General features: G+C 44.9%; 1 protein-coding gene across 1 annotated transcript in view; it reads left to right on the forward strand.

The window, feature by feature from the left end:
* The window catches only part of NT5DC2 (5'-nucleotidase domain containing 2), a 67,020-nt gene that overhangs the window by 29,619 nt on the left and 23,111 nt on the right, over nt 1–14,290 (forward strand). The window contains exons 6-10 of the mRNA XM_075939415.1: nt 1,340–1,468; nt 6,605–6,665; nt 7,386–7,488; nt 8,455–8,556; nt 13,537–13,618. Of these exons, the coding sequence (XP_075795530.1) occupies nt 1,340–1,468; nt 6,605–6,665; nt 7,386–7,488; nt 8,455–8,556; nt 13,537–13,618 (477 nt within the window). The remainder of the gene's footprint in view (nt 1–1,339; nt 1,469–6,604; nt 6,666–7,385; nt 7,489–8,454; nt 8,557–13,536; nt 13,619–14,290) is intronic.

The following is a 14,290-nucleotide window of genomic DNA, read 5'->3' on the forward strand; positions in this document are numbered from 1 at the left end:
TCTGGGGCACAATTCATGAGGAGATGCTGAGGGGAACTGGACTTTAGTTTGCAGAAAAGAAGAGCACATGTGTGGTGGGGGGCTGAGTTCAGCCTTCAACTCCCTGAAATGGGGATTCAAAGAGGATGCAGAGAGGCTGTTTTCAGTGGTGGCAGACCACAGAATAAGGAGCAATTGAGGGCGGGAGGTCTAGGTTGGATATTAGGGAAATCTGTTTCACTAGGAGGGTGGTAAAGCACTGGGATGGGTTACCTAGGGAGGTGATAATCTCCATCCTCAGAGGTTTTTAAGGCCAAGCTTGACAAAGTCCTGGCTGGGATGATTTAGTTGGGGTTGGTCCTGCTTTGAGCAGGGGTGACCTCCTGAAGTCTCTTCCACCCCTAATATTCTATGGTAAGGCTAGTAAATTGCATTAAACTAGAACTGGTGGTCCAAAAGCTGTGCTGTTTGAAGATGCAAGCTATGGAGTAACATCTGCTCATAGAAGGGCCAAATTAGGCCCACAGTCATTTAATTGTTACTAATTTTATAACTTGTATGATAAACTCATTCCGGAGTTGAGTGGAAACTTGAAGATTAGAACAACACTAATTCCTAGCTGTTTTTCAAAAACACCTATAACTGTTTCTCTCTCTTTCTTATTACCTTGTGTGGCAGGAGTTTCCTGTTGTCTTTTGGGCACAAATTGTTCAAATAACTTTATTGCTTCTTGATCAGTTAAATCCGAAACCTCATTGAGGTATTTAAAGCATAATACTTTGACGTCTCAATGCCTTGCGTCCAAGAATATTGAAATGCATAATAAACATTTAATTAAGCCTCCTGGCAGTCCTGTGAGATGAGTGAGAGGAATTGAGAAGGATCCCTTTAGCCCGTCTAGTTTCCCAGTGCACTGCAGTGTTCTACAGCAGAGCTGGTCGGGAAGTGAAGAATTCTGTATTCAGTTGGCTAAGTCACCATATCTTGTAGGAAGTGCTGTGGTTATGTGACCACAGAGGTCAGGAGACCTGTGTGCATACACAGACCTAATTTAAGTGCAGAGTGCTACCTACTGTATTAGAATCCTAGGGTTGGAAGAGACCTCAGGATGACATTGAGTCTGCCCCCTCCCCCCTGCCCCTCCAAAGTTACTGACACGTCTAGCAGTAGGTAGGTGTGTTTTGGAGGTCTCATCAGAAAACTGATGTGAGCCAGTCCTAATTAGCTTGCAGGGCTTGACTGGAACCCAGCCATGCACTTCATCTTTAATTGGCATAGGAAAGCCTTCTGAACTCTTAACACCATGCTCCCAGCTCTCTTGAATTTCTAATACATCTAATACGTTTTTTCTTTTGATTAGGGTCCTTCAATTAAACAATTCATGGACATCTTCTCCCTTCCTGAAATGACCCTGCTCTCATCTGTCATCGACTATTTCATAAACCATGGCATTGAGTTTGACCAGGTTCACCTGTACAAGGATATCTCTGTGAGTATAAGGAACACTTGAAATGCTGATGCAGTAGTTAGTGTGTGTGTGTGTGTGTGTGTGTGTGTGTGTGTGTGTGTGTGAGATACAATTAATCTTAAGTCTTGTGTTGCTACTTGTGAACTCTGTGCTATTCAAACATAAGCTTGTATGATGTCTGACCTCTAATGCATTGTCTTTGAGGAGCACTGGTGCACATACGCTGCCTTTCTTAAAAAAAGCATTAGAGATTTTTGTATACTCTTAGATCTCTCTATTAATATTTAACATTTTATTTTGGTAGTGTTTAGAGGCCTGCTAGGTCAGGGCCACAGACATGACAGAGGAGTTGAATTCAAGTCCGTCCAGCTCTAGGAAGCTGTTATTTCTTCCCCTTTCTCTATACTTCTCAACTACATTCATATGCTTTCTTTATGGGGGGAAAAACCTCATTCATTTTGTAGAAGGTGAAATCTAAAAGCCTTTTGTCAGCTTGTTCAGGAAGTCCAGGCTTTTATCTGTAGGCCATTGCCTTGATCCTCCTTTATTTAAAAGGGGCATTTTTTTTAAATCGGACCCTCCACTGCCCAAAAAAAAGGGGAATTTTGCATCGATTTAATTATACTGATGCTGCCTGCCAATATGGGCAGGATATCTCTTCATTCCTGTGATGAGATTATTGACATGGAGATATTCTGAATTTCCAGTTAATGTACAGGTAAAATTTGGGTGAGTCCTTTGTCCTAAATGGAGTACTAAAAGACTCCAGGTCACTCTCTGTGGGACATACAATGTCTCCTCCTTAGGCAGAGCCTTTCAATTTCTACTTGATTAAGTGTGGTCTTATGAGGAGCAGTATGCAAAATTTCAGCTAAAGATAAGGTGGATGACAAAAAAAATTACCTTGCCTGATTTTTGGAGGATTAATGGGGTAAATATACTTCTTTTAAAACCTCGCCTGTTCGTGTGGGTCAGTGCTCCCTGAAGCTAATTTTTGTGTTTTGGGAGACAAAAGATTCTGATATGCCTGGTTCGGAATGTTATTCAGTAAAATAGGACAGAAGTTATCGTGAAGATATAAATGTAAAACTCCCCCACTCCTATTAGCACCTAGTATTGAGTATTCTCAGAATGATTCACGTATTTCCGGAATAATTTCTGGAAACAGACAGACAACCCATCCTCCACCCTCATAAGAAATCTTTTTTTCCGCATACTAAAAGGTATTTTTAGCACCAGGGCTCATGTTGGCAACACATACCTAACTTGTGCTGTTAGTGGGCAAGAAACATTTATCATGGGTGCTCTAAACTTTCGCAATTAGTCCTTGGGGAACTTCTGGAAGATATGCTGTACATAGACGTTAGTATGAAGCTGTACACTGTGTTCTGGTCAAAAGGTCAAGTATTTTAACTGGGATTAAAGCAAATAAGCAATTTGTTCACAGCTCAGGTTGATGCATTGTCTTGGTACTGGGACACACAGCATATTGGCTTTCGGGTTTCAAGACTCCAGCTGCAATACAACTTTGAGTGGGCTAAGGAGTCTGCAACCAAGGAGCCTAGCAAGTCTGTCTTGCTTTTCTCTACTATGATGGTTCTGGAGCATGAGGACTTGCTGTTTGCTTGTGTCACCGATGGCAGACCATCAGAAGAGAGATTTTCTGCACAGGAGCTTGCATTTGTGGTGATAACCACATTGCTGTTTGGTATCTGTGCCTCAGACTGTAGACTGACTTGGTGGCTGACATGTTTGTTTTGGTTTGGGGGGGTTAACCAGATTTTTACCTTTCACCTCCAAATGTCAGACGACTTAAGCCCAATTTATTAGAAATGTCCTGATAAATGGCTCAAATCTGCAGTGCTAATGCTCTGTCAGCAAGAAATTAAATGGCCTTCAAGAGGGTGCTGAATATCCGCTCTGTCACCACCTCAAGGGAATCATGTAACCACCTACTCCATAGCAATGTTGGTTTAAAATGATTGTAGACCCTGAGCAGTGTTCTCGGTGAGCTTGGGCAGCCCCCCAGGAGTGATTCAAGTGCCACCCAGCTGATTAGCAGAGCACCCAGTGCTGGCAGCGGGTGTTTGTGGTGGTGCATATTCACATATGCCGCTGTACAAATAACACTTGTTCCACACACGGATGGATGGAAAAATCAGAGGAAATGTCGACCTCTAGGAATCTTCACTGAAGGGCACAACACATGATGTGATGGAATGTGTCTGATTTTAAAATGTCCAATTTAAGCCCCCTAGGGAAAAAAATAACTTCTAGATAACCTCCAAACCCTTACAAATGAAAATAGCATCTGTAATTCCCTGACTCCCCTCACTCTCTCTCTCCCCTCCCCTCATCCCAGAAATTGGTGTTGGCTTTAAAAAATAGATACAAATGTAATAGTCTGAGCACAGGATGGTTTTAAGATTGACTCTTGGAACAAACCTGTGCAGCTTGCAGACCTTGTTAGGTGAGATGTGGGGATACTTGACAGTGCATGGATGTGTCTAGCTTTCACTTACATATGTATGAAAGACAGGCACCTAAGCACTGTTTGGGCTTCGTCCCCTTACTATAGACAACTAAAAACATGTATAGACAGATGTTCCTTGTCTAGAGAAGGAGGGTTTTTTTGATTGATGGAGTGGTAGAGCACACTGAAAACCTCCCTCTTCCAGCATCCCCTAAATCTTGACGGATACCTGCACAGAACAGGCTAAAATTGAAGTTCTGCATTAGACTAGATGTTCCCTTTTAGCCTTTAACTCTGACTCTAGTCAGCTCTGTGGACATGTCTACATTTAAAACGCAGCAGAGGCTCGTCTGTGGCACTTCATTTAGATACTCTCTGCCTACTCAGCAGAGGAAATCCAGCTCTCAGGGAGGTGGAAGTTATGTTGACAAATTCTTCCACTAACTTCCCTAAGGTTGCCTACCCCAGAGGTGGGGCTGCTAGGGCTAGGTCTCAGGTACAGATTGTTCACACCCCTGAAAGACAGCTGTGCCAATATGAGTTTGACCCGGCCCTGAGACTTTCTGCAGATCCACTCTGAGAAACCTGTGAACTGGCTGTGCAGGTTGGTTTGTTTACCAGCCCTGCAGCCACAGAGCCTCATGGCTCCGGTTCACTGTTTGTAGCAAGGCACTCGGCGGACCACTTTGAGAAATGCTGTTCGGGAGGCTTTGCCAAAAATGGAACTTTCTTGATGTCCTCAGTAGAAGACCTCTTTTCCTTTCCACCTCTTCGTTGAACCTTAAGACCCCATACTGTTGCTTTCCTTGGTCCGCTTAAGCTGGGTGGGAATCCCTTGAAGATCAGCAGAGTTGCTGTTTGTCTGGTCATGGCTGACCATGGAACGACACAACGTGCTTCTCTGACAAACTGGGGAAATGTCTTTATTGCTGTGTGGCTATTGTGTGTGACTCAGCGTCCCTGTTCGCTTGTGCATTGTCTGGCAGCCTGCCTGAATGACTAGAATAAGGGCTTGTCTGCTCTTGGTGAAGATGCTCCCTGTGCTGAGGGGGAAGCGTTGCCCATTGGCGAAGGTACTTCACCTCCCTGAAAGGCGGTAACTATGTCAACAGGAGAAGCCTCCTGTTGACATAGCAGTGTCTCCACTGGGAGTTCTGCGGGTGTAACAGCATTGCTCAGAGGATTGATGGGTGAAGTAGGCGTTGGGCTAAGTAGGTTAGTTAAGTGGGCCACGTGAGTGGCCCTCTTTCATCTCAATGGCCGCAAGACTATTGTAACCAAGACAGCTTCCTGGGACAGGGTCGTTTTGCTAACTGCGCTTGTGTACCTGGAGCCTGAGGGGGTGTGCCAGTCGAGCCATAGCAGTGCTTTGCTTGAGAGCCATGCACTCCCTCTGCATGCAGTCATCACTGTGTACAATCAGCATGCACCTCCATTCACGTGCCCTTTACGTGCCTGTTTCTTTAGTAATGCAGGTAGGAAAAAAATGATGCCGACAGAAACCAGTGGGATCTGGGAACCCTGCTGTGGGCAATGGTAAAGACAATGTCTTTTGGGCCACACACACAACCCTGATGGGCTGCAGGTTGTCCTTCGCTGGCTCAGGGTGACACATCAGTTTAAACAACCAGGGCTCCTTTACAGATGCTGTAAAGGATCTGTGGAGGGCCAACCAGGAAAGGTAATAGTGAGATGGATAAGTTCACCTCAGATACACAAGCTGGTTCCATCCAAGGTCCTACTCCAGTTGGACCTCCTGAATTAGTTTTGATCGGTGCCTAGGGGGCTGTAAGTTGGTCTGAGAACGGGTAAACTGCAGAATTCCACCCCAGGGCTATGTCTAGACTGCAAGCCTCTTTCGAAAGAGCCTCTTTCGAAAGAGAGCGTCTAGACTGCACGCAGAATTTCGAAAAAGCAAGCCGCTTTTTCGAAAGAAAGCACCCAGTGAGTCTGGATGCTCTCTTTCTAAAAAGCCTGTTTGCTTTCAAGAACGCCTTCTTTCGAAAGTGCTCTTTCAAAAGAAGGCGTTCTTCCTCGTGGAATTAGGTTTACCACAGTCGAAAGAAAAGCCGCATTCTTTCGATTTAATTTCGAAAACGCGGCTGCAGTCTAGACGCAGGTGAAGTTTTTTTCGAAAAAAAAACCCTGAGTCTGGACACAGCCCAGGAGAGGTAAGACTTCAGGCTGCACTCAGACCCTGAGAGAGAGAAATTGGCGTAGCCACGGCCAGTTACTCTAATACTTTCTCTTGGAGTTCTTATGTTGCAGTTATAGAATACTCAGACCTTGCTTGGGACTCAGTCAAGTGTCATTATTGCAGGGCCGGTCAATTTGCCCAAAGCATAACTTGTTTTAGCCTTTATGTAAATATATTATTTTCAATTAATGTCTATATTTCCACGTGCTGAAATAAAACCAAGGTTTTTTTTCCTCTCTCCACTGCGTTCCAATTCATAAATGTAATTGGTTATGTTTGTAATGGTGAATCTCCTTACAGAATGTCCTTCGCTTCTTGTCCTCTTAACTCTTTGCCTTTGCAGAAAATGAAGTGGCCACATCCTTAGTCTATTGATCCATCTTGACAACCAGGTTGCATTTGAGGCAGTAGCAAATAGTTCCATTACTGCCAGATTTAAAACTGAAAGCTGTCTGGTTTTTTCCCTTTTTTTTTTTTTTTTTTTCAGGATGCCATTAAAGACGTGCATGTGAAAGGAATGATGTACAAATGGATCGAGAAGGACATGGGTCAGTTAAGTTTAAATCCATTGTTCTTAATTTTCAATGCTAATGCATATTGTGGCCATTTACATATGTAAATGGATTAATGAATTTTCAGTACATCACCAGACTACAACCAGTAGTAGTGGTGATGACAGTCATTCTGGTAGATTTTCATAGCTTGTGCTGAAAGCTGTTGAAAGAGGTATTTTGGTATTGATGAAGGCTGCTTTTCAATGAAAAGAACAAACTTTTCCTTCCTGCAATTCTTTTCTTTGCCCATAAATTGGGGATATTTGCAGTTCAGTGGGAAATGTACCATATGGAAAGTCCATAGCTATTGGGGATGAGCTTTTCACTGTATAGTCCGCCCTGTGACATTGTAATTGTTCATCTTGTCTCTTCACACGCATGGAGCTTTCTCACATTCACCTGCTTCAGTAGCCCGTTAACTCAGTTGCATGTGGGGGTGCTGGAACAGTTCGTCACGCAAAGTTAGCTTTTAATTTTGTTGTTGCAATTCTGTATTCATCTTGCTTATTTCAATAATTATAACACTGCGTACTCAAGGGTATGGTCACTGCATTCCAAGCAATGTCCTAGCTCATGGGTGACCTTTTTTAAAACCCTCTGGCAATATGTTTTCTCTCTTTTTAAATCAATACGCGGGGCGGGGGGAAAAAGAGATGATTAGTGAAATGTGATACTGACTTGTGGACCCCCCCCCCTTTTTTTTGTTTTAAACAGAGAAATATATTCTTCATGGGGATGAAACTTATGCTGTCCTAAACCGACTGGTTAACCTCAACAAGAAACTCTTCCTTATTACAAACAGCCCCTTCAGCTTTGTGTGAGTATTGTCGGTTTCAAAAGTGATACGAATCAAGGGTTACAGCTGCATGCATCAGACCAGTGTTTCTGAAACTGTGCTCCATGGAGCCCCAGGGCTCTGCGAGACATCTCCAGGGGCTCCGCAAGGTTGACAAACTGGAAATATCGATAGGCACAACACATACAATCAGTGGACCGCTGGGACTCTGCATACATTTTTACACATGTAAAGGGCTCCGGAGCCCCGAAAGTTTGAGAACCGCTGCATTAGACTATGGGGCTTGGGGCCTATTTTCCTCAGTGAGGATCTGAAGGTAGTAAACTGGCAGTTTATAATAGGCAGGGCTGGATTACCCAATAGGCAGACTAAGCACGTGCTTAGGGCACCAGCAAAGCAGGGGCACCAAAAAAAAAGAGAGATTTGACGGTCTAGTATTGTTTTTATTTTGAATTCCATATGAGGGGCACCATAATCTTTTCAGTGCGTAGGGCCTCTAAAGGTCTTAATCCGGCCCTGATGATAGGATTCCTTTCAGTTAAATTCTACTTGACATGGGGGAAGGGAGCCATGACTGGTGGTGGTGGGTTAAATACAGAAGTATTTCTCTTCAGATTTTTTCTTTTGGAGCTATGACTGGTCAGTATTATGTTGCCATCATGTTTACCATTGATACTAACAGAGCAATATCTCCTGAGCCAGCAAACCTGCTCTGCTTCCTGAGGGCGCAGAGTTGTGTGGACAAGTGCTGAGCTTTGGCGGTAGGGTAGAAAAGCTCCTTAGTCACGGCAGGAGAAAGCTAGTGATGCGCAACTCTGGACTCCATTTGACTGCACAATGAAGGCTTATGAAGTGTCTGCGCTTGAAAGCTTATTACAATTAAAATGTTTTAAGGCCAATTGGAATAAGTTTGTTTGGCTTTTACTTTGGGTTGTGTGTGCTGGAGGGGAAATTGCTTGGTGAATTCACCTTTCCACTTCTTTGCAGAGATAAAGGAATGAAACACATGGTTGGCAAGAACTGGCGGGACCTCTTTGACATGGTCATCGTGCAAGCTGATAAACCCACCTTTTTCACTGATCGACGCAAGTATGTTCCATTGGGGTGTGTTGCCCTGGCTGTGTGGTGGCTTGGAGAGTGCTTAAGCAAACATTGCCCTCTGCTTTCTCTCCCCACCCACCTCAAATATTGGTATCAAAACCATCCACCCTTCTGGGGAGTGGCTGGGGGGGTGCATCAGATCATAAATTCTTCTGCTGGGGGCAGAACTGGGTTCCTGAGATTGATTAGCCAAATGCTGCTTTAGAGCCATAGATTCCTCCATTAATAAAAAGCTGTTCTATTGAAATTACCCTAAGCAGTGTTCTTAAACTTGGGGCATTAACAAAGTTAAATCAGAAGATTTATGGTACAGAAGAGGAAATGGAAAGGAACAGAGTAGCAGAATGCTTTGTATGAGCATTCAATATGCCTGGATGTTGCATAATTTGTGAGTGTACCGACTTTTTCTTCTTCTTCTTCTTCTTCCCCTGTTGCCCTTAATTGACAAGCCTTCCAGCAAATGGCAAAATAACTTAAGTTGGGTGACTTCTTAATTAGTTGGCACTTTCACCCTGTATGTATTGTGGGGTTTTTTTAATGTTGTATCTCTTTTCAATAACTTTTGTCCTTGGCAACTAAAGATAACATTCCAAGGGAAACATTTTTGACGTGCCAGTTTATTTTTTATTGGCAGTGATTTCCTTTGGCCTTGCAAAATAAGGAGGGAGAAATCGTCATGCCAGCTCTGGAAACACAGCTATAGAGAACCTGTATTTCCCTACAGTGCTGCCTCTAGTTACAAATAACACAATTTCATTCTGTTATCAAGAGCTGAGAATTTTCTTTTCATCAAGCCAATAGCTCAAATAATAATGGAATTGTTAAGTTTGTTTTTTTCCCCCTATCCGTTAAGCATATTTGGTTGCTTTTTTGTAGACTAAAATCCCGATCAGTTCTTCTGAAAACAAGCTTTATTTTAATTGGTGTGGATAACCACTCCCTTAATTATTGAATGTTTTTGCAGGTCTTTATCTGTAATGCTGTTGCTGTTCATGATGAAAGTTACTATTTTTACACAAAATAAATGGCTTTCAGTTGCTTTTTTTTTTAAATTGTAGACTCTGACCAGTACAGCATTCAGTTGCTATGCTCACTCCGTAGTGCACATCTACACTGAACAAAACACACCTTCTGAGCACAATTAGTAGCCTCAGCAAAAAAGGCTCAGGAGATAACAGACCATGAAAATTGGATTCCCATCTCATCTGCTACCTAGAGATATGTAAGGGCTTAGGTGACTTGGGAGGGCTGTTTTGAGACGTTTGTGCTGACACTGATTTTGCTGTTTTCTGCTTCCCTCACCGGGTTCTGAACCTGAAGATCCCAGAAGAGTCTTCCACCCCGGTCTCAAGTTGAGCAGAGCCCCTTTCCCCCTCTTTGAAGCTCTGTTGTTTCTTGAAACTTAGCAGTATTCTTGAGCCTGCTCTCTGAGTTCAGCTCTTAGCCCTTCCTGGACACTATACAGCAGGAGTCTCCAACCTTTTTATGCTTGATCACTTTTTGAATCCAAGTGCAATCCAAGATCTACCTGAAACCCACATTTCCTGGCCCCGCCTCCTTTGTGCCCCTTCTACGAGGCCCTGCCCCTGCTCACTCCATCCTCTCTCCCTCCATTTCAGGAGGCTGGGATACAGGCTCTGGCCTTGGATTAAGGGATTTGGCGTGGGAGAGGGGCTCTGAGCTGCAGGCAGTTGGAGTGTCGGGGGGGTTCTAGGTACAGGCTCTGGGAGGACATTTGGATGCAGCGGTGGGAGGGGTGCAGAGGGGGTTTGTGATTGGAGTGGGGTTTCGGGATGTGGGCTCCAGCTGGGCCCTGTTACCTCAGGTGGCTCCTGGTTGGTGGTGCAGTGGGGCTAAGGCAGGCTCACCCCTGCCCTCGCCTTGCACCACTCCCAAAAGCAGCCAGCAAACTCCCTCTGCTCTGTGGAGATAAGGTACCTCCTCTCCCGTTTTGTAGCCTGACATCCTCACTCTCCTCTTCCTGCCCTGCCCTGCCCTGCCCTGCCCTGCCCAGCAAGCAGGAGGCTCCTGAGGGGACACCTCTAAGGCAAAGGGCAGGAGATGCACAGCAGTGAGGGGATGAGCAGCTGGCCCTTGATAATAGCCTCTTGGCCAAACCAGTCAGGATCACCTGTCAGAGGCTCCAGGATCTACCAGTAGATCCCAATCTACTGGTTGGTGACCACTGCTATACAGTCTCCTCACAGCCCTTCAGCTCCCAGCTTGTGCCCCCTTGGGTATGTACTGAACACTGATTCTCCCTAGTTTCCAGCTTAGTCTCTCTTCTTTCCTCTTGTTCTCCACAGGAATCTGTCTTGTCTCCCTTGCTTTCTCCTTCCTCCAGGCCCCCTTGAGGCCTGCCTGTCCTATACTTCGCTCATTTTCTCCACCTGAGTGTACAAAGTACGTCATAAGGGTGGACCCAGCTCCCCTGAGAACCATTTGTCCTGTGATATGGCCATACAATGCTGTCCACTGACCCACCAAAGACCATTTATGCGACGGATCTCTGGAAACAGAAGCCTGTTGGAGAGAGTTAACGTCTTCCTTTTAACATGACTGTAACTTTAAGTGAATGCTTTTAACTTACATGTAGTATTTAAAAACATCTTCTCAGACTCTGCCCCTAAAAAGGTTGAGTTTGGCACAACTCGTTGACTTGTTCGAGGGCAGCACTAGGGGGCACTGCTATAGTTTTACATAAAGTCCTGCACAGTTCACAGCGGTGTTGAAGCGCTAACTGGTTAGCAGACAGTGCTAGGTATAAAGAGGACTATTGTTTGAATCATTCGCAGATCTAAATAACCGTGTGTAGAGAGCAGGGATGGCCGGATGTGCTGAACGGGAGCCCGCCCCTTTAAGCCCTCAGCAGCCTGGGGGAGGGGCAGGAAGAATAAAAGTGAAGCTCAGAAGCTCAGTAGGGGCCAGCTGTTGGAGGGAGTGGGGCCAACCCTGAGAAGGGTGAGTAGCTGGCTGAGGCAGATGGCCTAGGCCACCAGGCCCCGGCCCGCAGGACGAGACCCTTATCTCCCTACGTCTAGACTGGGACCATACAGACCCTGGGGACCTGGTACAACCAGAGCGGGAGTCTGGAAGTGGCCTTTGGGAAGCAACGGATGATCAGGCAGATCGGATCACCCTTAAGCTGGGTCAGCAGGCTTTGGTGTGGATCCCCTGCTGCCCCCGGTGGCTGTGAGGCTGCCACTGCTAGGGCCCTGGGCTGGGATGTGGTGGAGTGGAGGGCTCACGTCCCCCCTGCCACCCCCTCATTTGGGCCCGAGCACTGGGCAGGGACTCTGGACCGAACAAGGACTCTTACACCGTGTGTTGGTGTTAGGTAGGCGTGTTTTTCAATAGTTTCTCCAGCTGTAGTCAGCCTTAGCTTGGAATCTTTTATGTTCGGTTACAAGGTCCCAGGCCTGTCCTGGTAGCTAGTATTAGATTCTATGCAAACACTGAATTATAGTCCTGTTCTTACTATGCTGTTCCTCATTCGGTAGCTCTAAACCTCTCTCTCTCTCTCTCTCTCTCTCTCTCTCTCTCTCTCTCTCATATTTTCATTTTTTTTAGATAGATAGATATAGTTGGGTTTGTTTGTTTTTTTCTCCCCTGAGAGATGACAGAGTGATATCATCACATCACTCTGCATCCTGCAGGCTCCGCCCTCCCATAGCCTCCATGCCCCAAATGCTGTTCAGGGACGGCAAAGCCGCCTCGGCGGATTCCGCCTCCTGAAAGGCTGCAGCCAGAGCCTGTTTGCCCCACTCACAACTGTATGCTTCTGATAGTACAGGAAAGTGGTGCCAAAGCCTCCATTTTTAGGTTCCTAATAACATCCACTCACAGGTAGGCGCCTCACTTCTCCTCTGGTCTGAAACAAAGGAGGTGACTAATCTGTGTTAAGAACAGCCACACTGGGTCAGACCAAAGGTCCATCTAGCCCAGTGTCCTGTCTGCCAATGGAGGCCAATGCCAGAAGCCCCAGAGAGAGTGAACAGAAGAGGGAATCATCAAGTGATCCCACCCTTGTCACCCATTCCCAACTTCTGACAAAGAGAAGCTGTACATCTCTCTTCACTTGTCCTGGTATCTACATACAACATGTAGACCTTGAGGGTTTTGAATACCCATGCCTTAGTGGTATGAAGTGTAAATGGAGTCAGGTGCACATGACTTATGGAGAGACTGAATGAAGATAAAATAGAGTTTGGCTAAATGACTAAGTGGTGGTTGTTGGAGACACAACCCTAAGAATATTTGAAGGACATGAATGAGGCAGACTGGTGGCAGAGCAGTAGGGCATATAAGGGTTAATAGGGAGCAAGAAAGCATAGGTTGCATATCAGGAGCTTGCTGTTAACTGTGGAACAGTCTCCCAAGGAAATGGCTAGAAACCCCATTACTTTTTAGTCACAACACTAGGCCAGAAACTGTCTTACAGGGAATGCCTACATTTTAATGGGAGGCCAGCAAGATGACAGAGTTCCCTTCCCCTTCTAGACTGTACAATGACCATAATACTTTTTAGGGGAGAAGACTATCCACTTTCCACAAGCCCTCTGGTTTCTGCTGCTACAAGAGCTGCTTTTCTTATTCTGAGATTCCCTGATAGTATCACATGTAATGGGGTGTGTTCTGCTCCAAAATGAACTAGCAGCCAGGATTGGTGCTTGTTGAGCAAAAGCCTGCTGGACCATAGTTACATTGTTTTCTTGAATACAGGCCTTTCAGGTTTTTGTGATTGTGTAAGAAGGGTTAATACAAAAACGTGGATAAACAAGAACTGACTTATGCTCATGAGAACATGAGGCAAAGGCAATAGACACACTAAAGGTCACTTTTGCTTAAAATCCACTTTGTGCATGTTACGCAACATTGATTTACAAACGTCATAATGTGATTACAGCTCTGTGTGGCAATTGGCAACACGTGAGTTACTTAACTTTTCCTCTCCTTTTTCCGTTATAGACCTTTTAGAAAATTGGATGAAAAAGGCTCACTCCAGTGGGACAAAATAAACAAACTAGAAAAGGGAAAGATCTACAAACAGGTAAATTAATACAGCATTGTACGTGCTTTGATCACAGCCTTTCAGCATCATGGGAACTAATATAATTCCTATGTTCTCAGAAGTTCCTGGAAAAGCCTGGTGAAAATTTTCACTTTAAGCAGAAAAGCTGTATAGTCTTGGTGATGTGAGAAGTCGCTTACCTGGACCTGTGGTGGCTGGTGTAATAGGGTGTGAAACACAAGAATGCTGGGAAGGCAGTTCTGTCCCAGTTAGGGGACCAGGACAAGAGTAACAAAAGCCTAACACGTGGTGTGGAACAGAATCCGTACACTCCCGTGACTACTATTGGGGTAACCTCTTTCATTCCTTTTCCCCCCTCTTCCTGGAGATTCCCATGATGTTGAAGAGCCATCCTCTTTGCCTCTCGCCTCCACCCTCAAATGCTTTCAGTACATCTGTCAATCTTTGCTTTTATCATTTTCTTCAGATCTCTAATTGGGACTCTTCTGTTGTAGGATAACAAGTCTGTTTGAGACCCTTGTAACTGTGAGCGCTTAATAGCTCATTCCTAAGGTCTGGTCTAAACACACAGTGGTACTTTTATTACTAAATATGTGACTTTAAAAAAAAAAACTATTTAGTTAAACTAATGCAGCTTTATATAGAGACTCTCTTAAATCAGTTTAGACTTGGTTTATTTCTGATTAGCTT

This window comes from Pelodiscus sinensis, chromosome 11 (genome assembly GCF_049634645.1).
Source record: "Pelodiscus sinensis isolate JC-2024 chromosome 11, ASM4963464v1, whole genome shotgun sequence".
Classification (NCBI taxonomy): Eukaryota; Metazoa; Chordata; order Testudines; family Trionychidae; genus Pelodiscus; species Pelodiscus sinensis.